Below are 26,609 nucleotides of genomic sequence, written 5' to 3' on the forward strand. Positions count from 1 at the left end.
TGAATATTCACTGGAGTTGAGTTTCACAGGCACAGACTTCTCTGGTACATTGTCCAAATGGCCTTTCCTGGTGGGTGATGCTCTGCTACTGGACTGCAGGGAGCCACAACCAGATCTATTGCTGTTCTCATCCAACCTTGATGCAGTGGAACTTTCCAGCAATAGTCACTGAAGAGCCATCGATAGCGGACACCCTGGATGACGAATCCACTTGCCTCTCCCTTGCCTTAAGCGATAAAGTCAATCCTAATGGCCCACCAATTCTGGTCTGAGATCAATTAGCTCAGCCTGGACCAAACGTTGGATCGGGGATGCACCAGAACTGTTTGGTTCAGTTCCACACTCGGTAAATGTAAATAATCTTTATTGTCACAAGTAGGCTTACATTAACACTGCAATGAAGTTACTGTGAAAAGTCCCTAGTCGCCACATTCCGGCGCCTATTCAGGTACCAACCAAGCTACAGGATGATGCTACACTCACAACGTGGAGTCAGATTGAGGATATGAGAATTTACCACCCGCTCACAACGAAAATGGAATTTTAGTGGAAAGGACATTGTGTACAAACCATTTACATTGTGTAAAAATTATTCCCGTGATTTTGAAATATTATACATTCTATTTTAGATATAAAGTATTCTGTACTTCCAGTATGTATAAATATATGTATTCTATACTTACATTCAATATATTTTTATATATTTTGGATTTTATTAAAAAATAACTGATTAACAAAATATTTTATTTTTGTAATAAATGGATAGCATTAACAGAAGTGGCGTAAATATCATTCAAATAGCAATGCACCCTTAAAGAGGCATGAAGCTTAGTCATTGGAAACCAAGATCTTCATTTGTGCTACAAAAGCTTCATACACAGGAACTTGCAAATATTAACAGCATTGAAAAGATGGTTTGCTATAAGTTATGGATTAATAATTCAGCGGGACTCTGATAATGTCATAAACTGGAAAGAGCTACTTCCTAATGATAATTGCATTTACTTCTCCTCTGTGTTTTTTTATAATGTTTCGGAATGTTTAATCCACATTCTGGTGTGTGATTAGCAATTGTTTGGCCTTTTCTAGATAATGGTACTGCTGCTGCTGGGTGTAGATGTGGGGCTACCAGTATTTAGCAATTACAAGTCGGAATGGGATTTGGAAGAATGAGCCAAAGCAGTCCTGATTTTGTTTCCCCAAAGCCGCCTTTGCTCTTCTGGCATATCCCCTCATCCACTCTAGAAACTGCTGACCTGGGTTGGGACATAATGCAGCCATCCAACAGACCATTCCTTATGTGTGGATCTGGACAGTAAATGCTGGCTCACTTCCTTGGTGTTGTGTTATGCTGCTTCGGATAACACAGGCTGCTACTTGATGCAGTCTTAACTAAAGGATGCTCCAGACTCTGAAATGAGTTTAACGTGTTTGTTGAACTATTAACACAGTTCTCAAATGAGTTAGACTCTCTGCTAATCTAACTGTAGTAACTCAGTCTAACTGTACCAGCTTGTTCTAAGTCACGTGCTGGGATGTGATGCTGCTGATCAACTTTGTCTAACTCTCCAGATGTCTCTGTGGAAAGAGGCAGGGTGTGAGTACCTCATCCCTTTTATAGTGTTTATGTCATGCCCCCTTGTGGTGACGCCACCTCTGAGTGTCCTGACTGCCCATTGGTTGTGTCCTATTCTGAGTGTTCATGGGTTGCATGTTTGCATATCATGACACTTTGCATCAGCATTTGCAGCCTCCAAGCTCTAGAAATCCCTCCCTTCACCCCTCTGTCATTCCAGCTCCTTTATGACATTCCTTAAAATGATCTTGGGCAGCATGGTGGTGCAGTGGTTAGCACTGCTGCCTACGGCGCTGAGGGCCTGGTTTCGATCTCGGGCCCAGGTCACTGTCTGTGTGGAGTTTGTACATTTTCCCCATGTCTGCATGGGTCTCACCTGCACAACCCAAAGATGTGCAGGTTAGGTGGATTGGCCATGTTAAATTGCCCCTTAATTGGAAAAAAATAATTGTGTACTCTAAATTCTTTTAAAAAAATGATCTCTATTTGGTTTCCCGTCATAATGTCCCCTTCTTTAACATGGTCTCACTTTGGACTGGATTACAGTACCAGGAAGTACCTTTGGATGTTGGACTAAGCACAGCATAAATAAAAAAGAAAACTGCTGCGGACAGAATCTACAGTGCAGAAGGAGGCCATTCAGCCCATTGAGTCTGTGCCAGTCCTTGGATGGAGCACCCTACCCAAGCCCACACCTCCACCCTATCCCCGTAACCCCACCTATCCTTTTGGGTAATTTAGCATGGCCAATCCATCTAACCTGCACATCTTTGGACTGAGAGGGGAAACCGGAGCACCCAGAGGAAACCCCCACAGACACGGGGAGAACGTGCAGACTCCACACAGTCACCCGAGGCCGAGAGCTGAAATAGAAACAGAAAATTCTAGAAATACTCAGCATGTCTAACAGCATTTGTGGAGAGAGGAACAGCTAAAATTTCAGCTTGAAGATCTTTTGAATGGTCATCAACCTGAAACGTTGGGCTGACTTTTTCGGCACTTCTCACTGGTAGGATCTTCCGGTCCCGTCGATGGTAACATCCTGCAGTGGGTTCCCCGGCACCATGGCTGCTGAATGATGCAGAGCACCATTGATATTGGCTGAACTGGAAGATTCTGCCTCTGGCCAATGGTCAGCCAACTCCCCCGCAGAAACCATGCTGTGCCGGTGGGGGAGGGGAGGATGGAAATCCCACCCATTAACTCTGTTTCTGACCTGCTGAGCATTTCCAGCTTTTTCTGACATTCTATATGTCAGCAGATATTCAACTATGTGAAGCAGAAATGTATTCTTAAACTGATGCCTATATATGCACATTGCACAGTAGAACTGAATGGATTATGAGCAGAATAGAACAGTACAGCACAGAACAGGCCCTTCGGCCCTCAATGTTGTGCCGAGCCATGATCACCCTACTCAAACCCAAGTATCCACCCTATACCCGTAACCCAACAACCCCCCCTTAACCTTACTTTTTTTTGTAGGACAGAAATTGAAGCCCTGGCTGAATTAGGCCCCTTATCCAACCACAGGCCATTGAGATTAGCTAATGGAACAGAGATCAGGGCCGGACTTTTCCAGCCGTCAGCATTCTCTTTTCCTGCTGACAGCGCACCCCCACCGGTGGGTCTGCCAGCGGATTTGGGTGGCTTCAATGAAAAATCCCATTGACAAGTGACGGGAGGTCAGAAGCCCACTGCCAGCGAATGACACGCTGCTGTGAAACACATGGCTGGGGAACTGGAGAGTCCAGCCCCAGGGCGCAAACATGCGAGCTCCCAGGTCTTTGTGGATGAGGAGCACACTGTCTTTAAAGTGAACATGTCAATGGAATTAGTGGAAAAGTCATAGATTTAGGAAGAAACCAAATCAAATTCAGTGTGTTTTTATTTAAGCATCTGTCCTAAAAACGTTATCTGGAAATACAAATGGTGCAGGCATTCAGAGTGAGAAGTTATACTCTCCGTATTTATTGGTGAGAAATAGACAAGGATGGGGATTTAGGTGGGGGAGGTTACAATACAATGTTAGAACAAAAGAGTTTATTCAGGAGAAATAGAGTTACAGTTAACCCGTAGAACGTAATGCACCTGTCCTTTCCGACCATAAACTTGGACACATATTTTCATGAAAGCTAAACTTTACCAGACAATAATGTTTTAAAATGTCCCCTTTAACACTAGGTAGAACAGAATGCTTTGTAAAGGGGGACGGTGAATTCCTGATAAAACGCCTCGGTTGGGAGACATGCCCGTGGGATCGAGTTGCCATAGGAAGAGAAACTCAAATAGAAACTCATCAAGGCATTGGGTTGCAATTTTAACACGTTTCTTGTCATATCTACCTCATGGAAAAGGGATAGCTGCAGCTGAATTGCATAAATAAAGAAGTTGCTGCTGTGGAAACGCAGGAAGAACTGTCTTGTATCGAATACCAAGCTGGATGGTTTTAAGAGTTTGGTTTTTGTTCAAAAGAAAGGAAACAACAGCTCGGCTCTCGGAAGACTTCAGGAACGGTGAATTGTTGAGGTCCAGCTTGCTGGTGATAATCCTATCTGGGAAAACATAGCTGTGTCCTTGATCGCCTAAAGGCCAGAATTCCCTGTTTGGCAGACTATGATCTGCCACCGGAGATTAAATGCAACTGACTTGCTCTCATGCTGGGAGTGCAAATTCGGAAGCTATTCACAATCCTTTGCGTTGCAAATTTATGCATGGCATGGACTGCGATGGAGTCGCTTGCGAATCCCACTATCAGGCCGGCATTTTGAGCAGGCCCCCTCCCGCAGCCCCGCAACACAATTCCACCCCCCTGGGATTTTCTCGCCCCCTCCCCGTACAAGGGTGACCTGACCCTCCCCCCACCTGAGATCCCGATGAGAGAGAGCCCCCCCCCCCCCCCCCCCCGACTAAGGCGCCCCCAAAGGAGAGACCTGTGTCTGTTTAAAACTCACCTGTATCTGCTGGCTCGGGTGGAGGGAACAGCACCTATAAATTCCTGGAAGGAGAAAATAAACTTGGTTTAAATACCCTCAGATCTTTGATCTGCAAGTCTTTCCTTCATATCTATGTGAAATTGCTTTGATTAGGCTGTAACTGACAGCTCCCACACATGCCCAGCTGTCTGCATTGCTTAATTCATCTCCCTTTACGCTTGAGTGGCTTTCAAGTAGTCAGCTGGCAATGTTTATAAACATCTAGCTATGATTGACAGCTCCTGGACCACATCAAAGACAGTTAAATGCTCTCACTTCCTCTTTATTTCTGAAGAAATCACTTAACTGTCTTTGATGTGGTCCAGGAGCTGACAATCATTGCTAGATGTTTATAAACATTGCCATCTGACTACTAGAAATCCACTGAAGCATGAAGGGAGATGAATTAAACAATGCAGACAGCTGGGTGTATGTGGAAACTGTTAGTCACAGCTTAGTCAAAGCGATTTCACATAGATATGAAGGAACAGCTTGCAGATCAAAGATCTGAGGGTGTTCAAATCCAGTTGACTAGATTTCTTTACAGGTGCTGCTTCCACTGCCTGAGCCAGCAGATGTATTATACAGGTGAGTTTTAAAGCAGTGACTTTTTTTACTGCCTTTGTTTGGATTTCACTCTAGCTTCCAGGCAGCGTTCTCAGTTATGGGGGGATTCCAGGCAGTGGTCTCAGTTATGGGGGGCTTCCAGGCTGGGGTCTTTCTTATGGGGGGCTTCCAGGCTGGGGTCTTTCTTATGGGGGGCTTCCAGGCTGGGGTCTCTCTTATGGGGGCCTCCAGGCTGGGGTCTCTCTTATGGAGGTGTCTCTGATAGGGGCATTTGTAATTGGGGGGGGGGGGTGTGAGGTCTCTCTCGTTGGGGGCTATCTAATGGGGGTCTTTCATGTAGGATTTCTGGTGGAGGTGTTTGTAATGGGGGGGGGGGGAGTTCTCAGGTGGGTGTTTCTCTCATGGGGGGGACTGTTGGGTGGGGCCAGCAGGATTTGCATTGTGAGGGGGGAGGATGGCTCTCCAATGGACTTTGGGGACAACTCCATAAAGAGTCCCCCCTTGGCCCATTGCGTCAGGGTCACGTTTGTAAATACTTGCACCAATTCAAGCCTACGTGATTCCCTGCCCAGAAGTCCAGAGAATCACACAAGCTTGGAGAATATGTTTCCTGGTCCGTCAATAGGATGTAAATGGGTCAAATTGACCCATTTGCATCCTCCTGCTGGCGCAGGATGAAAAGCACAATGCCGTCACCAGCGGCGGACCGGGGCACTGGAACGGGATCAGTGCCCTTTTTTTTTGCCCGATGCTGGATTCTCCATCACATCGGGAACTTCGCTATTGGGGGTGGGCGGCAGAGAATCTAGCCCAAAATTTAAAAAACCCTTCATCTTATAGCCGTAGAACCCCTACAGTGCAGAAGGAGGACATTCGCCCTTCGAGTCTGCACTGACCCTGCGAATGAGCACTTTGTGTATTTACGAGTGTCCACTCGGCCCTATTCCCGTAATCCCATAACCTAACCTGTGCATCCCTGGACATGAGGGCAATTTACCATGGCGAATCCACCTAACCTGCACACCTTTGGACTTTGCAGGTTAATGACTTACATGTTGCTCCAAGGTTAAAAATCGACAGTGGATACCAGACAAAGAATAAATGGATACTTAAAGCATTCTGAATTCTTAAGAAGAATAGAATTGAAAAGGTCACTGAAAGTAAGCGTGCAGGTACAGTGGGCGGTAAAGAAGGCAAATGGTATGTGGCCTTCATAGAGAGAGGATTCAGGTACAGGAGCAGGGATGTCTTGCGGCAATTATACAGGGCATTGGTGAGACCACACCTGCTATATTGTGTGCAGTTTTGGTCTCCTTTTCTGAGGAAGGATGTTCTTCCTCTAGAGGGAGTGCAGCGAAGGTTTACATACTGAAACCTGGATGGTGGGATTGACATATGAGGAGAGATTCAATCATTTAGTATTGTATTTGCTGGAGTTCAGAAGAATGAAGGGTGATCTCATAGACATTTATAAAATTCTAACAGGACTAGACAGGGTCGATGCAGGAAGGGTTTTCCCGATGGTGAGTGTGTCCAGACCCAGGGATGACAGTCTGAGGATACATGGTAGACTATTTAGGACCGAGATAAGGAAATATTTGTTCATCCAGAGAGTGGTGGGTTGGCCTGTGGAATCTGTTACCACAGGAATTAGTTGAGGCCAAAATAATACATGTTTTCAAGAAGCAGTTAGATATAGCACTTAGGATATTGCGTTGGATGATTAGCCATGATCATAATGAATGATGGGGCAGGCTCGAAGGGCCGAATGGCCTCCTCCTGCTCCTATTTTCTGTGCTTCTGAGAACAGTTAGAAATTTATTGACCAAAAAACATCCAAGAAGAGTGAGAATGGTGTAGTAACAGAGAGGAGACAACAAAGGAAATGTTAGGAGGTAAAGTGTTTCTATTAATTTTTAATGATTTTTAATGTGCTTTGTTTAATATTATGTTAATATTACACTGATAAAACTACTTCAGGCACTTAAGCATTTTTATTAATGTAACATTTGAGTGATTTCAAGCACAAACTCCTTTGTTTGAGTAGTAATAAAGCAGCCGCAGCGAGGAACTTGGAATTGCTGTATTATTTATTTTCGGAAATGTTTTTTCATATGTATACAAATGGGATAGTTTGGGATTGTTCCATTAGCTCAACGTTCCATCATTTATATTGGCTGGGGCTCAATAGACATGCAACAATTATATTGATGTTTTCAATGGTGAGAACAGGGATTTGGACAACACAGCATCAGACATTACAGGAAATTACTCTCCTAATTACGTTAGTCACAAATTAATCTGCCCAGTAACATTAATATAAGCATTTGGCTTTTATTTAATGTAGCCTTATTCTAACACGCATGGGGAATTTTGTAAAGAGTTCTGCATTCACACTGCTCTTCGGATAATGCCACAGTTACTGGCAATAGCTTTGCGAGCAAGACACCTCATTTAAAACGCTGCTATTTCAGTACACCCATTGGTGAGCTGAATGAACTGTGCACTGGTGCAGTTTAGCCCATTCACAGGGTGCAGCCAGCTGGGCAAGGGTTTCACAGCTAAATCTGAAACCCATGTACCTCAGCAACCTCATAAACCCCGCTGCTCTAAAGCGACAGCAACATAATACTTGTTTCACGCACACTGAAATCCCAGTTGCCAATGCAGGTTTCCACATCCACAAACAATAGGCAAGGGGGTAACATTGAGAAAGAGGAAAGAAAGGAAACACTTGTAATAACAAATGGGCCTTGTTTTGCAAAATGGACATTTAAATGCTTTGAAGTTTTAGAGTTCTATTCGTTAAATGGGTATGAGTGGTTCAACATAGTCCTTGAAAGGGAGAAACACGAAACAGCTACAAAGACTCTAGATTTAGGCTGACTTCAACACGATGAGACCGAGACTGTCAACAGTAAACTGAAAAAAAATCTGTTAATAGGCGAAGTGATGGATGATAAATGAGAGGTGTTCGACAAAGAATTAAATGTGATTGTGTCACGGGGCAATTTCCCTGCTGCCTCCTGCCGCAAATCCCACCATATTGGGAGAATTGTGGGAAACGGGATTTGTGCAAAACAGCTTCTGAATCTCCCGGCCTGCTCCAGCTGGCGTGATCAGGATTTTGCCCAGAAAGGACTGGACACTGATCACAGCTCATGTGAATTCATTTGAATGTGAATTCATTTGAATGTGAATTCATTTGAATGAGACTGAAGTTGAATGTTGGGTGTGGTTACTGGGTTATGGGGATAGGGTGGAGGTGTGGTCTTTGGGTGGGGTGCTCTTTCCAAGAGCCGGTGCAGACTCGATGGGCCGAATGGCCTCCTTCTGCCACTGTAAATTCTATATCTATGAATGCAGTGGCCTCTCGGTATATCCTCCCCCCCACAGCGCAGGATGTCACCGCTGGTCCTATGAACAATGGACTCCAAGGGGAAGCAAGGAGGTGAGGACCCCTCTCCACTTACCTACAGGGAGCACAAGGGCACAGCGGCCTCTTGCCAGATGCCATGGGTGGGTCCTTCAAGGGAGCTTAGGGTTGGGGGCCTCAGGCTTGGCTGGAGGGGGCAAACTCAGGGGTCTCCACCGGGATGGGGGTTGATTTGGATCTGAAGCCTTGAAGCCTACTTTCTTTCATGTCAAACTCTCCATAACAGGTCAAAGCGTAGCTGCTGCCTGCCTGTCCTAAGCTCTTCTCGCAGGATTATTGTTTCTTGAAGAAGCATTTCACTCCTCTTGAAGTTTGAATAGGCTATTTGGTTTCAGTGTTGCAGTATACCTTCTCATACCTTTATACTTGCTTGTTTACATAGCATTTCACTCCCGTTGAAGTTTCAATTCACTCTATGATTTCACTGTTGCAGTTTGCCTGCTTTTATCCCTTGGTTTACATTCAAATTCACACCCCATTGACTTTTACAAGCCTCTTGATTGACAGCTGAAGGCTATGTCAAAGGAGGGTTAACTTTGTGTGTTTTATAGCAGTCAATGGTCTATTAACTCTGAAGTGCTTCCTGTTTTGAGTGTCCCAGCTGACCGCATTTTTTCTATAGTCGCTTTATTTCTACTCTGAAGTGCTTCCTAGAGAAAGAACAGTTGTTCTGTCCAATAGCAATTCATTTTAGACTAGGTCTTTTTCAGCCCCCGATGCCTGAATAGTATGCCTGCACTGGAGGTATTTTGCCACCATAGAAGCAGCTGGCACCGCTCAGTCAGTAAATTGAAGGGTTCCTCAATGAGGACCTTCTCGCCGCCATTGTTAAAATTCTCTGGATAGACATGATGACCATAGACATGGGTGCTCAGAGGCTTTTGTAGCCGGCCAAGTGGTCATGGACATGGCCGGACTGTGCCATGGCACTGCCAAGGGGCGGTGCCTGAATGTGGAGGGTGGGAACTTGAAAGGGGAGACTGAGGGGGAGGGGCCTGAACGGGTGGCCTTTGGCGACCTCAAGTGTGGTGTTGCTTGTGGGGATCTGATGACAACGATTTGACGAGGGGTCTTTGCTAGTGGGGGGGGGGGGTGTCTTTGCTGGCGAGAAAGCAGGGGTGGGGCTGGAGGGTTATTCTGAGATCGGGGCGCCCTCTAAAAATGGCACCCTGATCTCTAAGGATCCGGCCTGGCTGGCGTCTTTGAGTCCCATGGCGCAAATCACCGTTAGCCCCCAAAAGAATTGCAAAGTGTGGGTGGATTGTGATCTGGATCTCACCGACCTATCCAGCGGGAATTGCACCTTGTTTTCCACCGGAGACCACACTTAGAAATCTTTTGGGAGAATTGCGCCCACAGTCTTCACCCTTATAGAGGAAGAACTCTGCTTGATTTAAAAATATACAGCATGGATAACTAGCGAAATGGACAACAGCATAACACTAAAAGAACGTGCAATCGAAAATGCACACAAACCAAATTCTGATGAATGGGTAAAGTACAAAGAGCAGCAAATGATGACAATACAGAGCTACAAGCAGTGACTATGGAAAAATACTTGGAAAGGATTATATCTGTTGTAGCATGTAGTTTGATAGGACTCACTAAAAGGTTGAGTCTCGTACAGTTTAACGGTAAGTGATTATTAACTACTCATAACCATATACATCTCCAAAGTCTAGCCTTGCACGAGTACTGTCTCCATGCTAGACTACTACTACTCATAGTCTGCTATCAGGTGACGCTGTACATTGCTATGTGGGGGGTCCTATTTCTTTAGTCCCCACATTAACCTTTGCTCTGCTGAACACCCTTATCCTTATCCCAAGATTTAAATCCACGCAAAAGTGTGGTCAGGAGCAATGTGAGCCTCTTAAAATCTGATGATAGTGATGTTGTCAATGAAAATACAGAAATATGGAACACGCAGACTCATTACTTTGCCAGTGTTTGTAAGAGAGGAAGAGATCCGAATGTTAGATCTCTCAAAGTAACTCCGTGTCAGATAAATTTGATTGACATTTCTGAAGAGATTACTAAAGTAGTGGTTAGGCAGTGTCTAGCGATGTTAATTATATAGACTTCCAGAAGGCATTTGATAAGAGACTGTTCGCTAGAGTTGAACCTTGTGGAATAGAAGGCAAATTATTAATATGATTGGGAGGCTCAGTGACTGAAGGCAGAGAGTGGGTCGGCAATAGAATGGGCAGGTAGTGTATTTGGCAGATGTGACTAGTGTGTGACCCACAACATCTGTTTTGGAGCATCAAGTATTCACCATTTCTTTATCAACTTATATGGATAGGATAAAGCCACATATCCAAATCTGCTGATGACACACAGAAAGAAGGGCAGCATTGTAATCGACATTTTATGCAATGTAAGATGGAGTCTCACCATTACAAAGAGAGATTGATAGGTTAAGTGAATGGGCAAAGATGTGGCAAATGGGTTCCAATGTAGGCAAATGTGATGTCATCCACTTTGGACCCATAATGGTGAAAAGTTCGAAATAGATCCAAAGAGACTTGGGCATCCAGACAAACCGATTATTAAAATGTTGTGGTGTGGTACAGAAAATAATCAAAAAGGTTAATGGAATCCTGGCCTTTCTGACGAGAGGATTGGAATGAAAAAGGGGTAGAAGTCATGCTTCAGCTAGACAAAGCCCTGGAGAGGTCTTATCTGCAGTCCAGTGAGCAATTGTGGGCACCACACCTTAGGAAGAGTATATTGGTCTTGGTGACCTGGTGACCAAACTTGAGAGACATTCCCTGGAATTAATAAAGTTTAAAAAAAAATACTTTTATTAAAATTTCAAAATTTTATACATAAACACAAGGCAAAAAAACCCAAAAAAACCTCCCCCCCCACTCACCAACACCCAGAAACTAAACCCCCCCCAGCAGCTGACAGAGGCCAGTGAGAAATAAATGGGTGCCATTTCTTATGAAACCCTTCCACATTCCCTCTCAAAGTGAACTTAACTTTACCAAACACAGAAACTCCATTAAATTCCCCGTTAAGAGTCCAGGCCCCTCCATTAAAGGTCAGGTTGAAGAAGCTGACCTCTGCACCAACAGGGCCCACAGCCTAGCCACAAGCAAGGTGAAGGCTCCCACCCCTGGCTGCAGCTCCGGCAGCTCCCAACACCCCGAATGTGGTCCCCAGGGGCCTGGACTCTTAAGTCCATTTGCCAGATCACTGAAATGGTGCTGAAGAAGGAGCCCCAGAACATTCTCAACTTCAGGCGCAACCAAAACATATGCATGTGGTTGGCCGGCCCCATCCTCACCGCTTGCAAATGTCCTCCATCCCCTCAAACAACCGGCTCATCTTCAACCTCGTCAGATGCACCCTATAGACCACATTCAACTGTATCACCCGCTGCAACACCTTGCACACAACCCCTCATCTAGCACCCCCCAATTTGTCCTCCCACTTGGCCTTCATCCCCTCCAAAGATACCGCATCCTCCTCCATAATCCTCACATAAATAGCTGAGGTGACTCCTGCCTCCAACCCCATCACTGACAGGGCAGCACTCCCTCCAGCAAAGAGGGGGAAAGACATCACCCGAAAAGTCAGCAAAATCTTCCTAACAAAATCCTGCACCTGTAGATACCTAAACGTCTCGGTCCGCGCAATCCTAAACTTCCCTCAACTCTTCCAAACTTGCGAACCGTCCTCCCAGAAATAAATCCTTTAGTGTAACTGCCCCCTTTTGCTCCCAGCCCCGAAATCTCACATCCAATGTAGCTGGTTCAAACATGTGATTCTCTTAGACCGGCATCAATTTCGACATCGTTCCTAGTTTAAAATGTTGCCGAAATTGCCTCCATATCTTCAGTGTCTCCACCATCACTGGGCTACTCGAGTACTTTCCCAGTGCGATTGGGAGCGGCGCTGTAGTAATCTACGGAGCCGGGCCACCTCAACCCCAGATACTTGAAATGGGTGTCACCACCCAAAACGGCAATCCCCCACCCTCCCAGGTTTAGAACCCCCGTGCTCTTAACTATAATGTATCTGCCCCCCTGATGGGCCATTACCTGCTCCATCTGGAACCTCCCTCTTACTCACCAGTATTGCTACCCCTGGGCCCTGCTATCAAAGCCCAAGTGGAACACCTGACTCACCCAATCTTTCTGAAGCCATTCCTGATCCTTCACCCTCAGATGGGTCTCCTGCAGCACCACACAGGCTCCCAAGCTCTTCAGAAGCGAAAAGACTCTTGCCCTCTTCACCGGATCACCCAATTCCTGTCTCCTATTTTGGGGTAAGTGCATCCTCCACTGACTGTTTAAGCATCCCCATTATCTCCTTCTCATGCTGCTCAAAGTGCTTGGCAAATTACCACTCAAATTCGCCGCCATCACCTCTGCCATTGCATCCGCCATGGTGGGCGCGGCCCCGCCCGCCAAACTTGCACCCGCCATCTTTCCTCCCTGAGAACTCTGACCCTTGCTTAAGACCACTGGCTGAGTAACCCCCTTCCCTTACTTCCCATTATTTATCGTTGTGATTTTGGCATCCTCTGCAACCCACAACCTTATTGAGTACAAATTGTCATCTAAGTTCCCTCAGAAAAGGGCTAAAACTGAGAACTCTAGTGGGAGCCACTCAACGTGCAACCTCCACCTACATGTCGTCAGTAGAAGTCTCTGGAATTAATAAGGTTAAGGGGTGATTTAATTGAAGTTTGCAGGATGTTAGGGTGAACAGATAGGGTACAGATAGATTAATACTGCTGGTTGAAGAGTCCAGGACCAGGGGTGGGGCTAGTCTAAAACTTCGAGGCAGATCTTTCAGGAGTGAAGTCATGAAACATTTCTACACATCGAGGGTGGTAAAAGTTTAGAACTTTAGCACAATTGATGCTTTATTAATTATTAATTTCAAAAGTGAGATTGATGGATTTTTGTGAGCCAAAGATGAGAAGCGGAATGCAGCAAAGATGGGAATATGCAGTTGGGTTGCAGAATAGCTATCAGTTCATTGACTAGGGGAACAGGCTCAAGGGGCTGAATGATCTAGTCTTGTTCCTATGCTTCTCTATCATGGGGGATATATTGCCCTTAGTGACCAAAAAGGTTAGGTGGGGTTATTGGGTTACGGGGACAGGGTGGAAGTGAGGGCTTAAGTGGGTCGGTGCAGACTCGATGGGCCAAATAGCCTCCTTCTGCACTGTATATTCTATGTTCTGTGAAGGTGTCAGAGTATATGGTGATGACATCATCATACGGTCAACGACAGAAGAAGACAACATTACTCGATTAAGACAAGTCTTCAAAAGAATTCACCAATTTGGGTTGAAATTCAACCAATCCAAGTGCACCTTTGCACGCTCATCTCTGACTTTCCTGGGTGACACTATATCAAGGCAAGGGTTGAGGCCAGATAATGAAAAGATCGCGGCAATCCAGACATGCAGCAGCCAAGAGACAAGAAAGCTGTGCTCAGGTTAACTTCCTTGGCAAGTTTATACCAAACTTATCAACAAGGACGTCAACATTATGAAACGTAATAAGGAAGGACACAGAGTTTGACTGGACTCCACACCACCAAGAAGAGTGGGTGGATATAAAGCACCAATTGATGGCAGCTCCAACTCTGACATTCTTCGACCCAACAAAACCCACAGAGATCTCCACCGATGCCCAGTCAACATGGAATTGGTGCGGTACTCCTCCAACAGGATGACCAATCGGACTGGGTCCCAGTTGCATACGCCTCTAGAACGATGACTGCCACAGAGTGCAGGTATGCACAGATAGAGAAGGAGTTCCTGGGGCTGATCACAGGTATAACAAAATTTCAACACTATGTGTACGGCCTACCCACATTCCTCATTGAGACTGATCATAGACATAATTGAAAAAAAATCTCAATATGACGCTGCACCTACAACGCATGATGGTGAAGCTGAGGAGGTATGACTTCCCACTGGTCTACACTCCTGGAAAGGACCTCACCACAGTCGACACACTGTCCCGAGCTATTGTCACTGACAGCTCAGCTCCTGCGTCCATTGACGATGTAGAACCTCAAGCACAGTTGTGCAGAGAAACTCTCCCGGCATCTGACGAGAAGCTGCAGCAAATTCGTCTGGTGACACAAGAAGATGCGACCTTGCTCCAGGTCATGCGTAACCTTCAGCATGGCTGGCCAAAAGGACGGTGCCCGCATTTCCAAAACATCAAAATTGAACTGTCAGTAGTGGACGGATTAATATTGAGAAATTACAGAATCATCATTCCACTAACGCTCAGGTCAGACATGCTCCGCAGGATTCACAAGGGACATCTCAGAATCGAAAAATGTAAAATAAGAGCAAGGCAATCTGTGTACTGGCCTGGGATAAATGAGGACATTACCAACATGATACTCACATGTGACACGTGTCAAAACCATCACCCGGCACAATGCAAGGAGCCACTCCAGCAGCATGAGATGGCTACGTCACCGTAGAACAAAGTTGGCATAGATTTGTTTCACTCATGAGTCAAAACTATCTTCTTATCATTGACTATTACTCCAACTTTCCGGAAGTGATGAAACTCCCGGATCTCGCTTCCGCATCAGTTATGCAAGGAAACATTCTCGAGGCATGGTATTCCACAAACAGTCATGTCCGATAATGGTCCTTGCTTTGCGAGCTAGGAGTGGACGGAATTCTCCAAGGAATACAACTTTAAACACGTGACATCTAGTCCACACTTTCCCCAATCCGACGGCAAAGTAGAGAAAGGTGTACACATTATCAACCAACTCATGAACAAGGCTACTGACTCGAATTCCGACACACAGGCTCTATTATCATACAGATCATCACGGTTGAGCTCAGGGCTATCACCAGCTCAAATGCTTTTCAATCGAGATGTGAGAACAATGCTGCCAGCGTTACACTTCAGCAATCCGGATCACTCACAAATGGTTGACAAGACACAACACCAACATCACAAACAAAAGCAGCACTATGACCTGCATGTAAAATTGCTGCAACCATTAGCGGTCGATGACATGGTTCGACTGCGACACCCAGGTGGAGGATGGTCCAACGCGGCAACAGTGCTACGACAAACAGCGCCACGATCATACATTGTTAAGTCCGACGAAGGCGTGCTGTTCAGACGCAATCTACGAGACCTGCTAAAGGTTCCACTTCCTGAACCTGTCTTTCTGACGTTAAATCTGCAGGACTCACTCACTTGACAACACTTGACACCATCAGCTGGTGAACAGATGGACATTAAAACCTCAGTGTCTCCATGCCCGCTTAGGAGATCAACTCGAATCAGACACACACCCAACTGTCTGAACCTGTGAACATTGGACTGATGCAATCATTGATTTCTGTAATGCATTTGCACGCGATACCAACTATGTTTGTTCCATTCTAGTAACAACACTGAAACTATGTTTTTTTTTAAAGAAAAAAAGGGGGATGTAGTGATCTTTGCATGGGTATGTACATAAGGGGTTAATGGGAAATTGAAAGATCACTAGGAGGCAGCACTGGCGGGTATAAAAGCCAGACGCAAGCGGCTCTCTGCCCCTCTTGGTGATTAGACTGTGACGAGAGCAGGAACATTGATCTAGCTCAGGGTGACTAGTGTGGTCAGACATAGCTACTGTAGATAAACGTTGTAACCTTTCTACTGGTATTGATTTTAAAGTAAGAACTCACGCAGTTGTTAAATTCTGTTACTCAATAAACCTTTCAATACCTCTGGACGACTTCGAGCCTTTTCATCAATGTGCAGAAAGCCTCTGCAGCAACTGGATTGAGTAACGCATGTTACATTCAGTAGTGCTACCAAACACACTACAGTAAGGTAACAAAAGAACTTCTACACAGGGAGGGTTACTCGAAGGGTATGATTGTCCCCCATATCCCTGAATAACTGTGGTGCATTCTTCCTACCCCCGTAACAGGCTCCTTTACAGCTGCCTTTAGGTTAAAGGTTTGAGTGTGGAACACTGAAACCTAAGGAACATATATCAATACCACTTTGCGAAAGGGCTTGAGGGGATCTGTCGTTCATCAACTAATCTTGCTTCCGCCTGGCACCATCTTGGTACGGTCCACTTAAACTGGAGTCAAGTATGTCTGTATTCATATTTCAGCCAAATTATGATGCAACACAGAATGGCATTCTAATGTCCAACACCATTTAAAACTTTCTCTTCTTTTTTGCTTCTGTAATTTCTTCCAAAATTAGAACTTTTTAGCTGTGAGATAGAACATAGAACATAGAACAGTACAGCACAGAACAGGCCCTTCGGCCCTCAATGTTGTGCCGAGCCATGATCACCCTACTCAAACCCATGTATCCACCCTATACCCATAACCCAACAACCCCCCCCCCCCCCTTAACCTTACTTTTTATTAGGACACTACGGGCAATTTAGCATGGCCAATCCACCTAACCCGCACATCTTTGGACCGTGGGAGGAAACCGGAGCACCCGGAGAAAACCCACGCACACAGGGGGAGGACGTGCAGACTCCACACAGACAGTGACCCAGCCGGGAATCGAACCTGGGACCCTGGAGCTGTGAAGCATTTATGGTAACCTCCAAAGACAAGATTTCTCTCAGACAGGGCGCTCTAGGAATAGACAGGTAAGACTTACATTTCGAAATTCCCGGAATGGCACAAATTGCACAATATCTCGCGTGGCTTCTTCCCCAGTGTATGATCGCAGAACTCGATTGTCTCCATCCAGGAACTCCATGGCAGCAAAATCCGCATTGCCAACCCCCACGATGATGATTGACATGGGGAGTTTGGCTGCTTGTACAATGGCGTGCCTCGTTTCATCCATGTCGCTGATGACACCGTCCGTTATAATCAGGAGGATAAAGTATTGCTGTGAATAAAGACAGAAAACAAGACTCATTAGCAATGAGAGTGCAATGGTTCAATGTAAAATTGTACTTGAGGGGAAGTTACTTGTGGATTAGATGCATCTGAAGAGGGGGGCCTGGTATTGTCAAATAGGATTCAAGGGTTGAAGTGGACTTGTGCAGTTTTGCATTAACTAATCATTTAAATCAACTTTGTCTGGCATTTGTATTAACTCAAAATTTTTTAGAAAGGATAACTTTCTGTTGTGCCAAATATCCAAGTGTGATGTTAATGAACACAATTGAGCACCAGTACATAATTTCAAAACCTGTTGCAAAACCAGGAAAATCATTCACTATTGTCCATTCTGTAGGGAGATGGTGCTTTCTGATACCCACATTAATAATACATCATTATATCTAGGAAATAAAAAATGGAATATAATAGTGTGAAATATTGTAAATGAGGATTAAGTATAATATGTAACAAATCAATCGCTTAACATGTTTCCACATGAATTGTACATTCGACAAAATTAAAAGAACTTCTCAAAATAATGTCGAGTGCTGAACCCTCTTTCATTTCAGCAGGTAAAGATTATTATTGTAGAAGGCAGCTGTTTCTGTATGCCCAAATAAATACTGCTTTGTTCCGCTCAGTGGTGAGATACTCTTACACCTTCCATCACTTGCATGCAGGTACAGACGACTGAATCCAGGTTTGTTTGTCAATGATCTCTCATTTCACCAAATTATTTGGACTTCGAGGACTGGCATCAGTTTGCCTGCTGGCCTTTCCCAGCTATGGGATAGGCAGGGGAGTTAAAGAATAAAACTGGAAAGCCACCAATATTGTAAATAATTCCGATTCCTCCTTGATGACCTATTGGGTAAGGAAGTCCTAGTCATGTAGACTGGAAAAGTTCCCAGGTTCAATTCCCAGCTTCCTGGTGAAGGGAGATGATAAACAATGCTGTGGAATTTGAACTTGGGGATTGGTCACTTGATGAGATACTGGAGGGCAGTAAGAGTCCATGGATCTGCACCCCAGAAAGAACCAATGAACTAAGGTACATGAGAAAGCGGAGGTAGCTATCAACAACCTGCATTTTTATGGTGCCTTCCACAGCACATAATTTCCCAAGGCACTTTACAGTAAAATCTAGTTAATGGGCAATTTAGCGTGGCCAATCCACCTAGCCTGCACATCTTTGGGTTGTGGGGGGTGAGACCCACGCAGACACGGGGAGGATGTGCAAATGCGACACGGACAGTGACCCAGAGCCGGGATCGAACCCGGGTCCTCGGCACCGTGAGGCAGCAGTGCTAACCACTGCTCCACTGTGCCATCCTCTTTACAGTAAAATATTGATACTGAACCAAATAAGGAGATACTGTGACATTTGAATAAAAGCTAGGTCAAAGAAGCGGGTTTTGAGGAGTATCTTAAAAGCAGAAAGGTACTTATATCGTACTGTTCACAAGCTCAGAACATCCCAAATTACTTTAAACCTATTTAAGTAGTTTAGAAATGTAGTTAGGCAAAGAAATGGATCTATTTAGGAAGAAAATTCCAAAGCTTTGCACTTCAGGATTCAAACCTAAACTACCACTGTTGGAGTGAAGGAAATTGGAGATGCACATGAATATCCCACAAATGCTTTACTGTTCTAAATAATTTCAGACCTTACAATATGCATGGCATTTCTATCTTAAGATCAAAGTATTTATCATCCTCTACCATTTAAAATATTTGTTGAGGTAGACCTAAAGCATTGTTGAAAAACCACAGGACATAACTAGTTTTAACAAATTATGTCAGTATATGACTGGGATTTTCACCCCCTATCTGTCTTTCTGGGAAGCTCTTCAGAACAAAAGGAAAATGAGTGTAAACAATGCAGTTCAAAGCTTTTAGGCATCTAGGCATGCACACATGCTTGAAGAGGATAAAGGGAAATGTACTTAAGGGAAGATTTTTACTTTAATCTCACAAATTGTTCATTTTATCATGCAGGGAGACAGTTTAACGGTTTCAAAGCTACAGATGGGAAGACTTTCACTTTATTCTCACATATCTTCCTTTTTGACATGCTGACAGACAGTTTAAAGGGTTTAAATGCTTCAGATGGGAAGACGAGCCAAACGACCCACATCCTGGGCAAGACCCTCGACCTGAATCCCTCCAGCCAGCCCAGCCCAAGGCCCCCTCAGCCCCACCTCTCATGAAGGGCCACCCTTGGCATCCTGTAGGCAAGTGTAGGGATGGCATTCACCCCATTACCCCTCATAGAACCATAGAATTCCTACTGCGCAGAAGGAGGCCAACTGGCCCATCAGGTCTGCACCGAGCCTCTGAAAGAGCACCCTACCTAGCTCAACGCCTCCGCCCTATCCCCGTAACCCCATCTAACCGGTAACTGCACTAAGGGGCAATTTAACATGACCAATTCACCTAATCTGCACATCTTTGGACTGTGGAAGGAAAATGGAGCACCCGGAGGAAACCCACGCAGACACCAGGGGAAAGTACAAAGTCCACAGAGTCACCCAAGGCAGGAATCGAACCAGGGTCCCTGGTGCTGTGAGGCAGCAGTATTAACCACTGTGGGACCCCCTTGGAGTGTACGTACATGGTCCCCATTTCTCAGGACGTATACCAAATTACGCCGTGTGACTACCTGCTTGGGGAGGTGGGCTGCAGGGGTGCGAAAGAGATGGGCGGGAGATCACAGGAGGTCATTGGACCTGAATCGCGCTTCTAACCCGATAATTGTAATCAAATGAATGCAAATGGGTTTGACAGCCAACCTGAAGCCCGTTTTCTGCCAGATGCCCAATTTTCCGGTTTGTTCTGAGAGAGCCAGAAACACCCATCAAGCTTTTCTCGACCTCCCTCCACAAAAGCTGATCCACAATGCAGGTCAAGAGATGAGGAAAACCCCAGGCTGACAGCTACCACTTTCATATGATCACCGCTGAGGCCAGCACGGCGTAATATGTGCCACCAGTGGCGAATGCAAGGTCAGTGCTAGTTAAATGCAAATCCTTAGCCAAGGCCTGGTCTCCACCCTTTCTCTGGTGACTGTGGAGCCAAGTCTTTCCCTAACTCTGCTTCTTTTGTTGATAAATTCTGCTGTTTGGCACATTTTAACGAGCATTTTTATAATTATTGTTTTGCAATGTATTTTGCTTTGACATTAATATTTTTGAAATTTGTGATTAATGTTACTTGAAAACTTATTGTGCCTAAATTTCCTCAGGACCTCGAGTGAGAACCCCCCCCCCACCCCCAAAAAAAAATGTTTGGACCAGCCTGAGTTAATGGTTTGGTGAATAAATTACATGTTCTTCCTGAATGGGTGATCCAGTGGGCTGAATGAACGTTCCTCATCGCTCATGTGGCACATTAAACATCCAGACTGAATAGACTTTTTTTTTTAAAGTGAAGTTTAAAAAACTCATAAATCATTCTATTTGTAGTATAACTGAGCCAGGAAACTAGTGAAGCTGTTCTTAGATATTACTGCAGTTGATGGCTGTGATGGCAAGGAGCCAAACTCAACTAACATTTCAATAGTCATTGGTTCTTGCTAGTTTCTGTTTACACAGAACTACCAAATGAAAAGTGCTAAGTTCCATAAGTGATTTTCTAGTCCAGAGATGTTCTGCTCTTAATAAGTAAATGTCTGCGATGAGCCATCAAGGGCAGCGATATGTGAATATGGAAAATGTGCTATATTAAGGAGCCTCAAAATAACACACCAAAACCTTTTTCATTTGTTTTTCTTCAGTGAATTAGATGATGTTGTATTTACTAAACCATACACTGTAGAGGTTCACCAGCTAAGGCTTGACAGCAGATAATGCAAAGGCGTGTGTTTAACCACCATTCTTGTTTTGTGCAAAAAATATTCTGATACTAAATAAAATAGAAAACGGTGCAAATTCTCAGCAGGTCAGACAACATCTGTGGAGAGAGAAACCGAGCTAGTGTTTCAGTCGACCTTTTATCAGAGCTTATGCTAAGTTCTAGGTTAGTTGCTTAAGTCACCTTGTTGTTACGTGTTCGACAGGAACCATCCATCTACGTTCAGTGACAACACAAACGTTATTAAACATTTTTGAGAAGTGATGAGGTACATTTTTTTGAAATTAATTTACAGAATGTGGGTGTCATTGGCTAAGCCCATCTCTAATTGTCCTTGAGAAGGTACTGGTGGTGAGCTGACTTCTGGAAAGGGAAGCCTTTCTTTTTAATTTCATCTAGAAATGTTGATGATGTGGACTAGGTTATATTCATTACCCAAGTCGTGTTGTCCTGGGAAAACGGTGGACCTCCTCCTTAAACCATTGCCATCATTGTGATGAAGTTGCTCTTATTGTATATGGTGCTAGGTTAGGATTCCCAGGGTTACAACCCAGTGATGATGAGGGAACGGCGATACATAATAATAATAATAATCTTTATTAGTGTCACAAGTAGGCTTACATTAACATTGCAATAAAGTTACTGTGAAAATCCCCGGTTATCCACAATGTAGTACATGTTCAGGTATACAGAGGGAGAATTCAGAATGTCGAATTCACTTAACAGCACGTCTTTCGGGACTTGTGGGAAGAAACCGGAGCAGTCAGAGGAAATCCAAGCAGACACAGGGAGAACATGCACAGAGAGTGACCTAAGCCGGGAATCGAACCCGGGTCCCTGGCACTGTGAAGCAGCAGTGCTAACCACTGTGCCACCGTGTTGTTTAAGACAGGATGATGAGCGATTTGGAAAGTAACTCTTGTTCTTGGTGCATGTTTGTAGGAGTGGGAGATGTTATCAGAGTAACATGGCAAGTTGCTGCAGTGCGTACTGTAGGTTGCACATACAGTGCCAGTGGGTGAAAGGTTAGATATTGAGCCTAATGACACAGTTCAATCATATGGTTCAATCCATTTGGTGTTGAATTTCTAGACCATCGTTGCAGCTACACCTCCAAGACAAGTGGCAAGTGTTCCATTATACCGTTGTTTTGAACCTTCTAGATGGTAGAGAAGCATTGAGGGGTCCGCAGAGGAGTCATTTATTGCAGAGTACCCAGCCACTGCCCTGTTTGTAGCTACAGCATTGATATAGTTGGACCAGTTCAGCATCTGATCAACTGTTTCAAAAAATATATTTTTATTAATCCTTTTCAGCTATTTCACTGCTTAACGTGGGCGCTGATCTGTAGTTAAGGTTATAGCATTGAGGTTGGAATCCTGTCTCCTGGAAGTAGTTGGGAGGACCTGACGGGATTTGCCAAGGGCTGAGTCTCAGATCTGGATAAGCTCCCGAGAGGCTGCCTACCACCTTAGCTGATGAGCCAAAAGACAGCTGCCTTTCTCCCCATATTCCGAGATTACCCCCCTCAGGTGCCACAACTGGCATACCGTCCTATCAGTAAACAGCAGGTCAAACTGCGTTTACAGCTTTTTCCTGCTTGCCAGGAATTCCGGGGTTGGGTCCCTCGAGAATCTACGATCCAATTCCAAAATGTCATCAACTAACATTTGGCGCTCCTTCCTAGCCTCTCTGTCCATGTGTGCCTTGTGCGATATAATCACCGCCTTCAACACCTCACATACAATAGAGGGCAAAACCATCCCATTCCGGCTGATCTGCAAGGATATGATCCCGTGGCCGCATTGGGCTCAAGTGAGAGCACAACGTGGCCGATAAATCCTGGTAGAGGCCTCTCATAGACTCCTGGATGGATATGGGGCGTCTCGCGGGATACACCCAAGTCCCAAGAGGTGTCGGAATCGGACCTCCGTCCAAAAGGGGCGGGACCAAACGGCACTCACTAAAGTAGGTTTTAAACCTACATCAGGCCGACCTACCCGGACTTACTGGCCTCCCTCGATCCACCGGCCTCTTGAGGGAGACTGCAGCCAGGTGCCAATCAGTGCTGGTTCACAAGAACATGGACCAGGCGGAATGGCACCCAGGGGTCTCCTGGGCTATTGTAGGCCCCTGGGTGGTAAGGGATAGTGCAGGATGGCCCCCTGGCCCTCACCCTGGAACATGGGCATCTTGGCACTACCCAGTTAGCACCTTGACACTGCCACCCTGGCACTGCCATTGTGCCCAGGTGGCACTGCCAAGCTGGCAGGAGCACTGCTCGGATGCCAGTGCAAGTGTGGCTGGCTGGCACTGCCAAGGGTCAGGGCCCTAGTGGGGGCCATGCCCATGAAAGGAAGCTGGAGCAGGGAGTTTGAAGGGTGGAGGGAGTTTGAAGGGCAGATAAATAGGGGCCTCTGGGAGTTTGGGGGGGCTGATAGGTGGGGGTCCTGAAAGGGTGGGGGGGAATGCTGTAAGAAGGGGGTGGAAGATGGGTGTGGGGTAGTACCCATGTATGTGGGGGGGGGGGGGGTGACATTTTCCATGTGGGGGTGTGGGGGACCCACAAGCTCAGTTAGAGATTGGGGCACCCTTTCAAGATGCTGGCCTGATCACTGAGTTCAGCCCCCCAGTGGTGAATAAAATTCTAAGTGTGGGCTAAACCGGTGAGAAACTCCCCAGGGCCCAAAAATGTGACTCTGCGGGATTCTCCGACGGCGGATCCTCCGCTTCACCGACAGTGCATCCACACCAGCGGCTTTCAGGACGGTGTGGGGGTGGCCACAATGGGAAACCCCATTGGCTGGCTGTGGGAATGGAGAATCCCGCTGCCGTGGGGGCAAGCCCGCCGGGAAATGGGCTGGCGGGATGGAGAATCTCGGCCACTAAGTGCCATTGGACAGCAGTGGGGAACTAAAAACCGACCACAAATGAACTTAGAAATGTTTCCATTGAATTCCGCCCCACGTATTCATCTATGGCTCTCAAAATGCACACCCAAAATCCCCATATCCATCCTCCATCCTGTCCGCCGTGTTGGACCCGCCTCCAGCACTGAATATATGAAATGCGGACCATGGTCTGAGACGACTATAGCCGAGTATTCTGCCTTCCTCACCCCGGGAAGAAGAGACCTGCCCATCTCAAAATAATCTATCCTGGGATACACCTTGTGTATTGGGGAGAAGAACGAGAACTCCTTACCCCCAGGGTGCATAAATCCCCAAGAGTCCTGTCTCCTCAATAAACGCTAACATCGCCTTCGCCGCCCTCAAAGGGGTCAACAACTTTGGCTCAGATCGATCGAGTCGCGGATCGAACACACCCCAGAATCAATTGATGAGTATCTAGATCCAGTATTGCGGCCAACAACCGCCTTATCACATCATCCCAATTTGGGACATACACGTTTACCAAGACCACCGACTTACCCTCCAGCCTACCTGTGACCATCGCATACCTACCCCCGATCAGCCATCAAACTTTTCTGCTATGTTAAGAAGTCTTACAAGACCAGGTTTAAGTTCAACAGATTTGTTTTGAATCACTAGCTTTCAGAGCACAGCTCCTTCATCAGGTGAATGAAGAGGTGGGTTCCACAACCACATATATAGACAAAGTCAATGATGCAAGATGATACTTTGAATGCGAGCATTTGCAGGTAATTACGTTTTTACAGGTCCAGATGAGAGAGAGGGATAATCACAGGTGAAAGATATGTGAATTGTCTCAAGCTACGATAGTTGGTAGGATTTTGCAAGCTCAGACCAGTTGGTGGGGGGGGTGAATATAATGAGACATGAATCCAAGAGGCCATACTCATCCATGCAGAACTTGGCTATCAGTTTCTGCTCGGCGATTCTGTGTTGTCGCGTGTCCTGAAGGCCGTGTTGGAGAACGCTTACCCGGAGATCAGAGGCTGAATGCCCTTGACTGCTGAAGTGTTCCCCGACTGGGAGGGAACATTCCTGCCTGGAGATTGTTGCGCAATGTACGTTCATCCGTAGTCGCAGCATCTGCATGGTCTCGCCAATGTACCATGCGTGTGAGGTAGACAACGTTGGCCGAGTCGCACGAGTATGCACCCCGTACCTGGTGGGTGGTGTTCTCACGTGTAATGGTGGTACCCATGCCGATGATCTGGCACATCTTGCAGAGGTTGCCAAGGAAGGGTTGTGTGGTGTCATGGTCACTGTTCTCCTGAAGGCTGGGTAGTTTGCTGCAAACAATGGTCTGAACGTAACAGACATCTACTGATGTCGAAAGACGCCCTCATAAGAATGGGATATGGCGCTCGACTCATCGATCAACAGTTCCCAGCAAAAAACCGTACCAACCTCCTCAGAAGACAAACACAGGGCACAACTGACAGAGTATCCTTCGTCGTACTTCCCCAAGGTGCAGTTCACTTGTGCTTTTAAAAACCGTGAAACTGTCGTCATGGCTGCAGAGGGAGAGAGGAAGGGGTATGGAAAGTGTCCAACATCACCATAGTTTGCTGACAGTTGTCCCGCTGGCCGGGGGTGGGGGGGGTGGGGGGGGGGGGGTGGGGCTTCAACCAACGCTGAGGGGTATAGCGGGGGTTGGCCAGGAGGTCGGCTGTGGAGTCGGGGTGGACAGGCACAGAACACCATTGCCGTAGCCGGCAAGGCAGCTATGCAGCTGCACACACCGCTTACAGCCCACTGTGAACACGGTTCGTATTGTTGGTACCCCAGGCCACTCCTCGAGGTGTCCTCTGTCCCCAGCCGACCCATCAGCTGCATGGACGTACTCCAGCACAACCAGTGCCATCTTGTTGGCTGGGATCAGTATGTGTGGGGATTGTAATGTACATATGCGGCTGCAGCTTATCAGGCTCCCAAGTATCAATCATGGACACGGCGAATCCTGCACCGTTTTTCATTGGAATCGGTGCTAGCCCCTCCACAGTTGGTGAATCGATCCAGATTTGGCACCAGTTTTCCTGTCGTGAAAGTCCACGAATTCTGCATCATCTTCAACACAGTCTCAGAAATGGAGAATCCCACCCCTGCTGTCTTTTTTGGGAATGCATTAACTTGCATACCTTAATGAAGGTAGAACGAGGGGTGGCTGAATGGAGAGATTGGACATGACAGTGCCAGAGCAAAAAAGATATCTGCTTAATAATTAAGTATTTTTGTCTTTATTGCTTTGCCTGCATTTTACTAAAATGGAAACTGTGTTTCCCTCGCTATTTTATGCAGCCCCTTTATTTTTAGAACAATCATGGGCCTATCATTATATGACAACTTGTTCAAAAGACGTACAATCGTGATAGTCTTAACATGGAATCTGTAGTCATAACAA

General features: G+C 45.8%; 1 protein-coding gene across 3 annotated transcripts in view; it reads right to left on the bottom strand.

The window, feature by feature from the left end:
• cpne2 (copine II) overlaps nucleotides 1–26,609 on the bottom strand; it is a 360,136-nt gene that overhangs the window by 22,981 nt on the left and 310,546 nt on the right. For all 3 annotated transcript variants that reach the window (XM_038806867.1, XM_038806868.1, XM_038806869.1), the window contains exon 15: nucleotides 17,194–17,430. In XM_038806867.1, the coding sequence (XP_038662795.1) occupies nucleotides 17,194–17,430 (237 nt within the window). The remainder of the gene's footprint in view (nucleotides 1–17,193; nucleotides 17,431–26,609) is intronic.

This window comes from Scyliorhinus canicula, chromosome 9 (genome assembly GCF_902713615.1).
Source record: "Scyliorhinus canicula chromosome 9, sScyCan1.1, whole genome shotgun sequence".
Taxonomy (NCBI): Eukaryota; Metazoa; Chordata; class Chondrichthyes; order Carcharhiniformes; family Scyliorhinidae; genus Scyliorhinus; species Scyliorhinus canicula.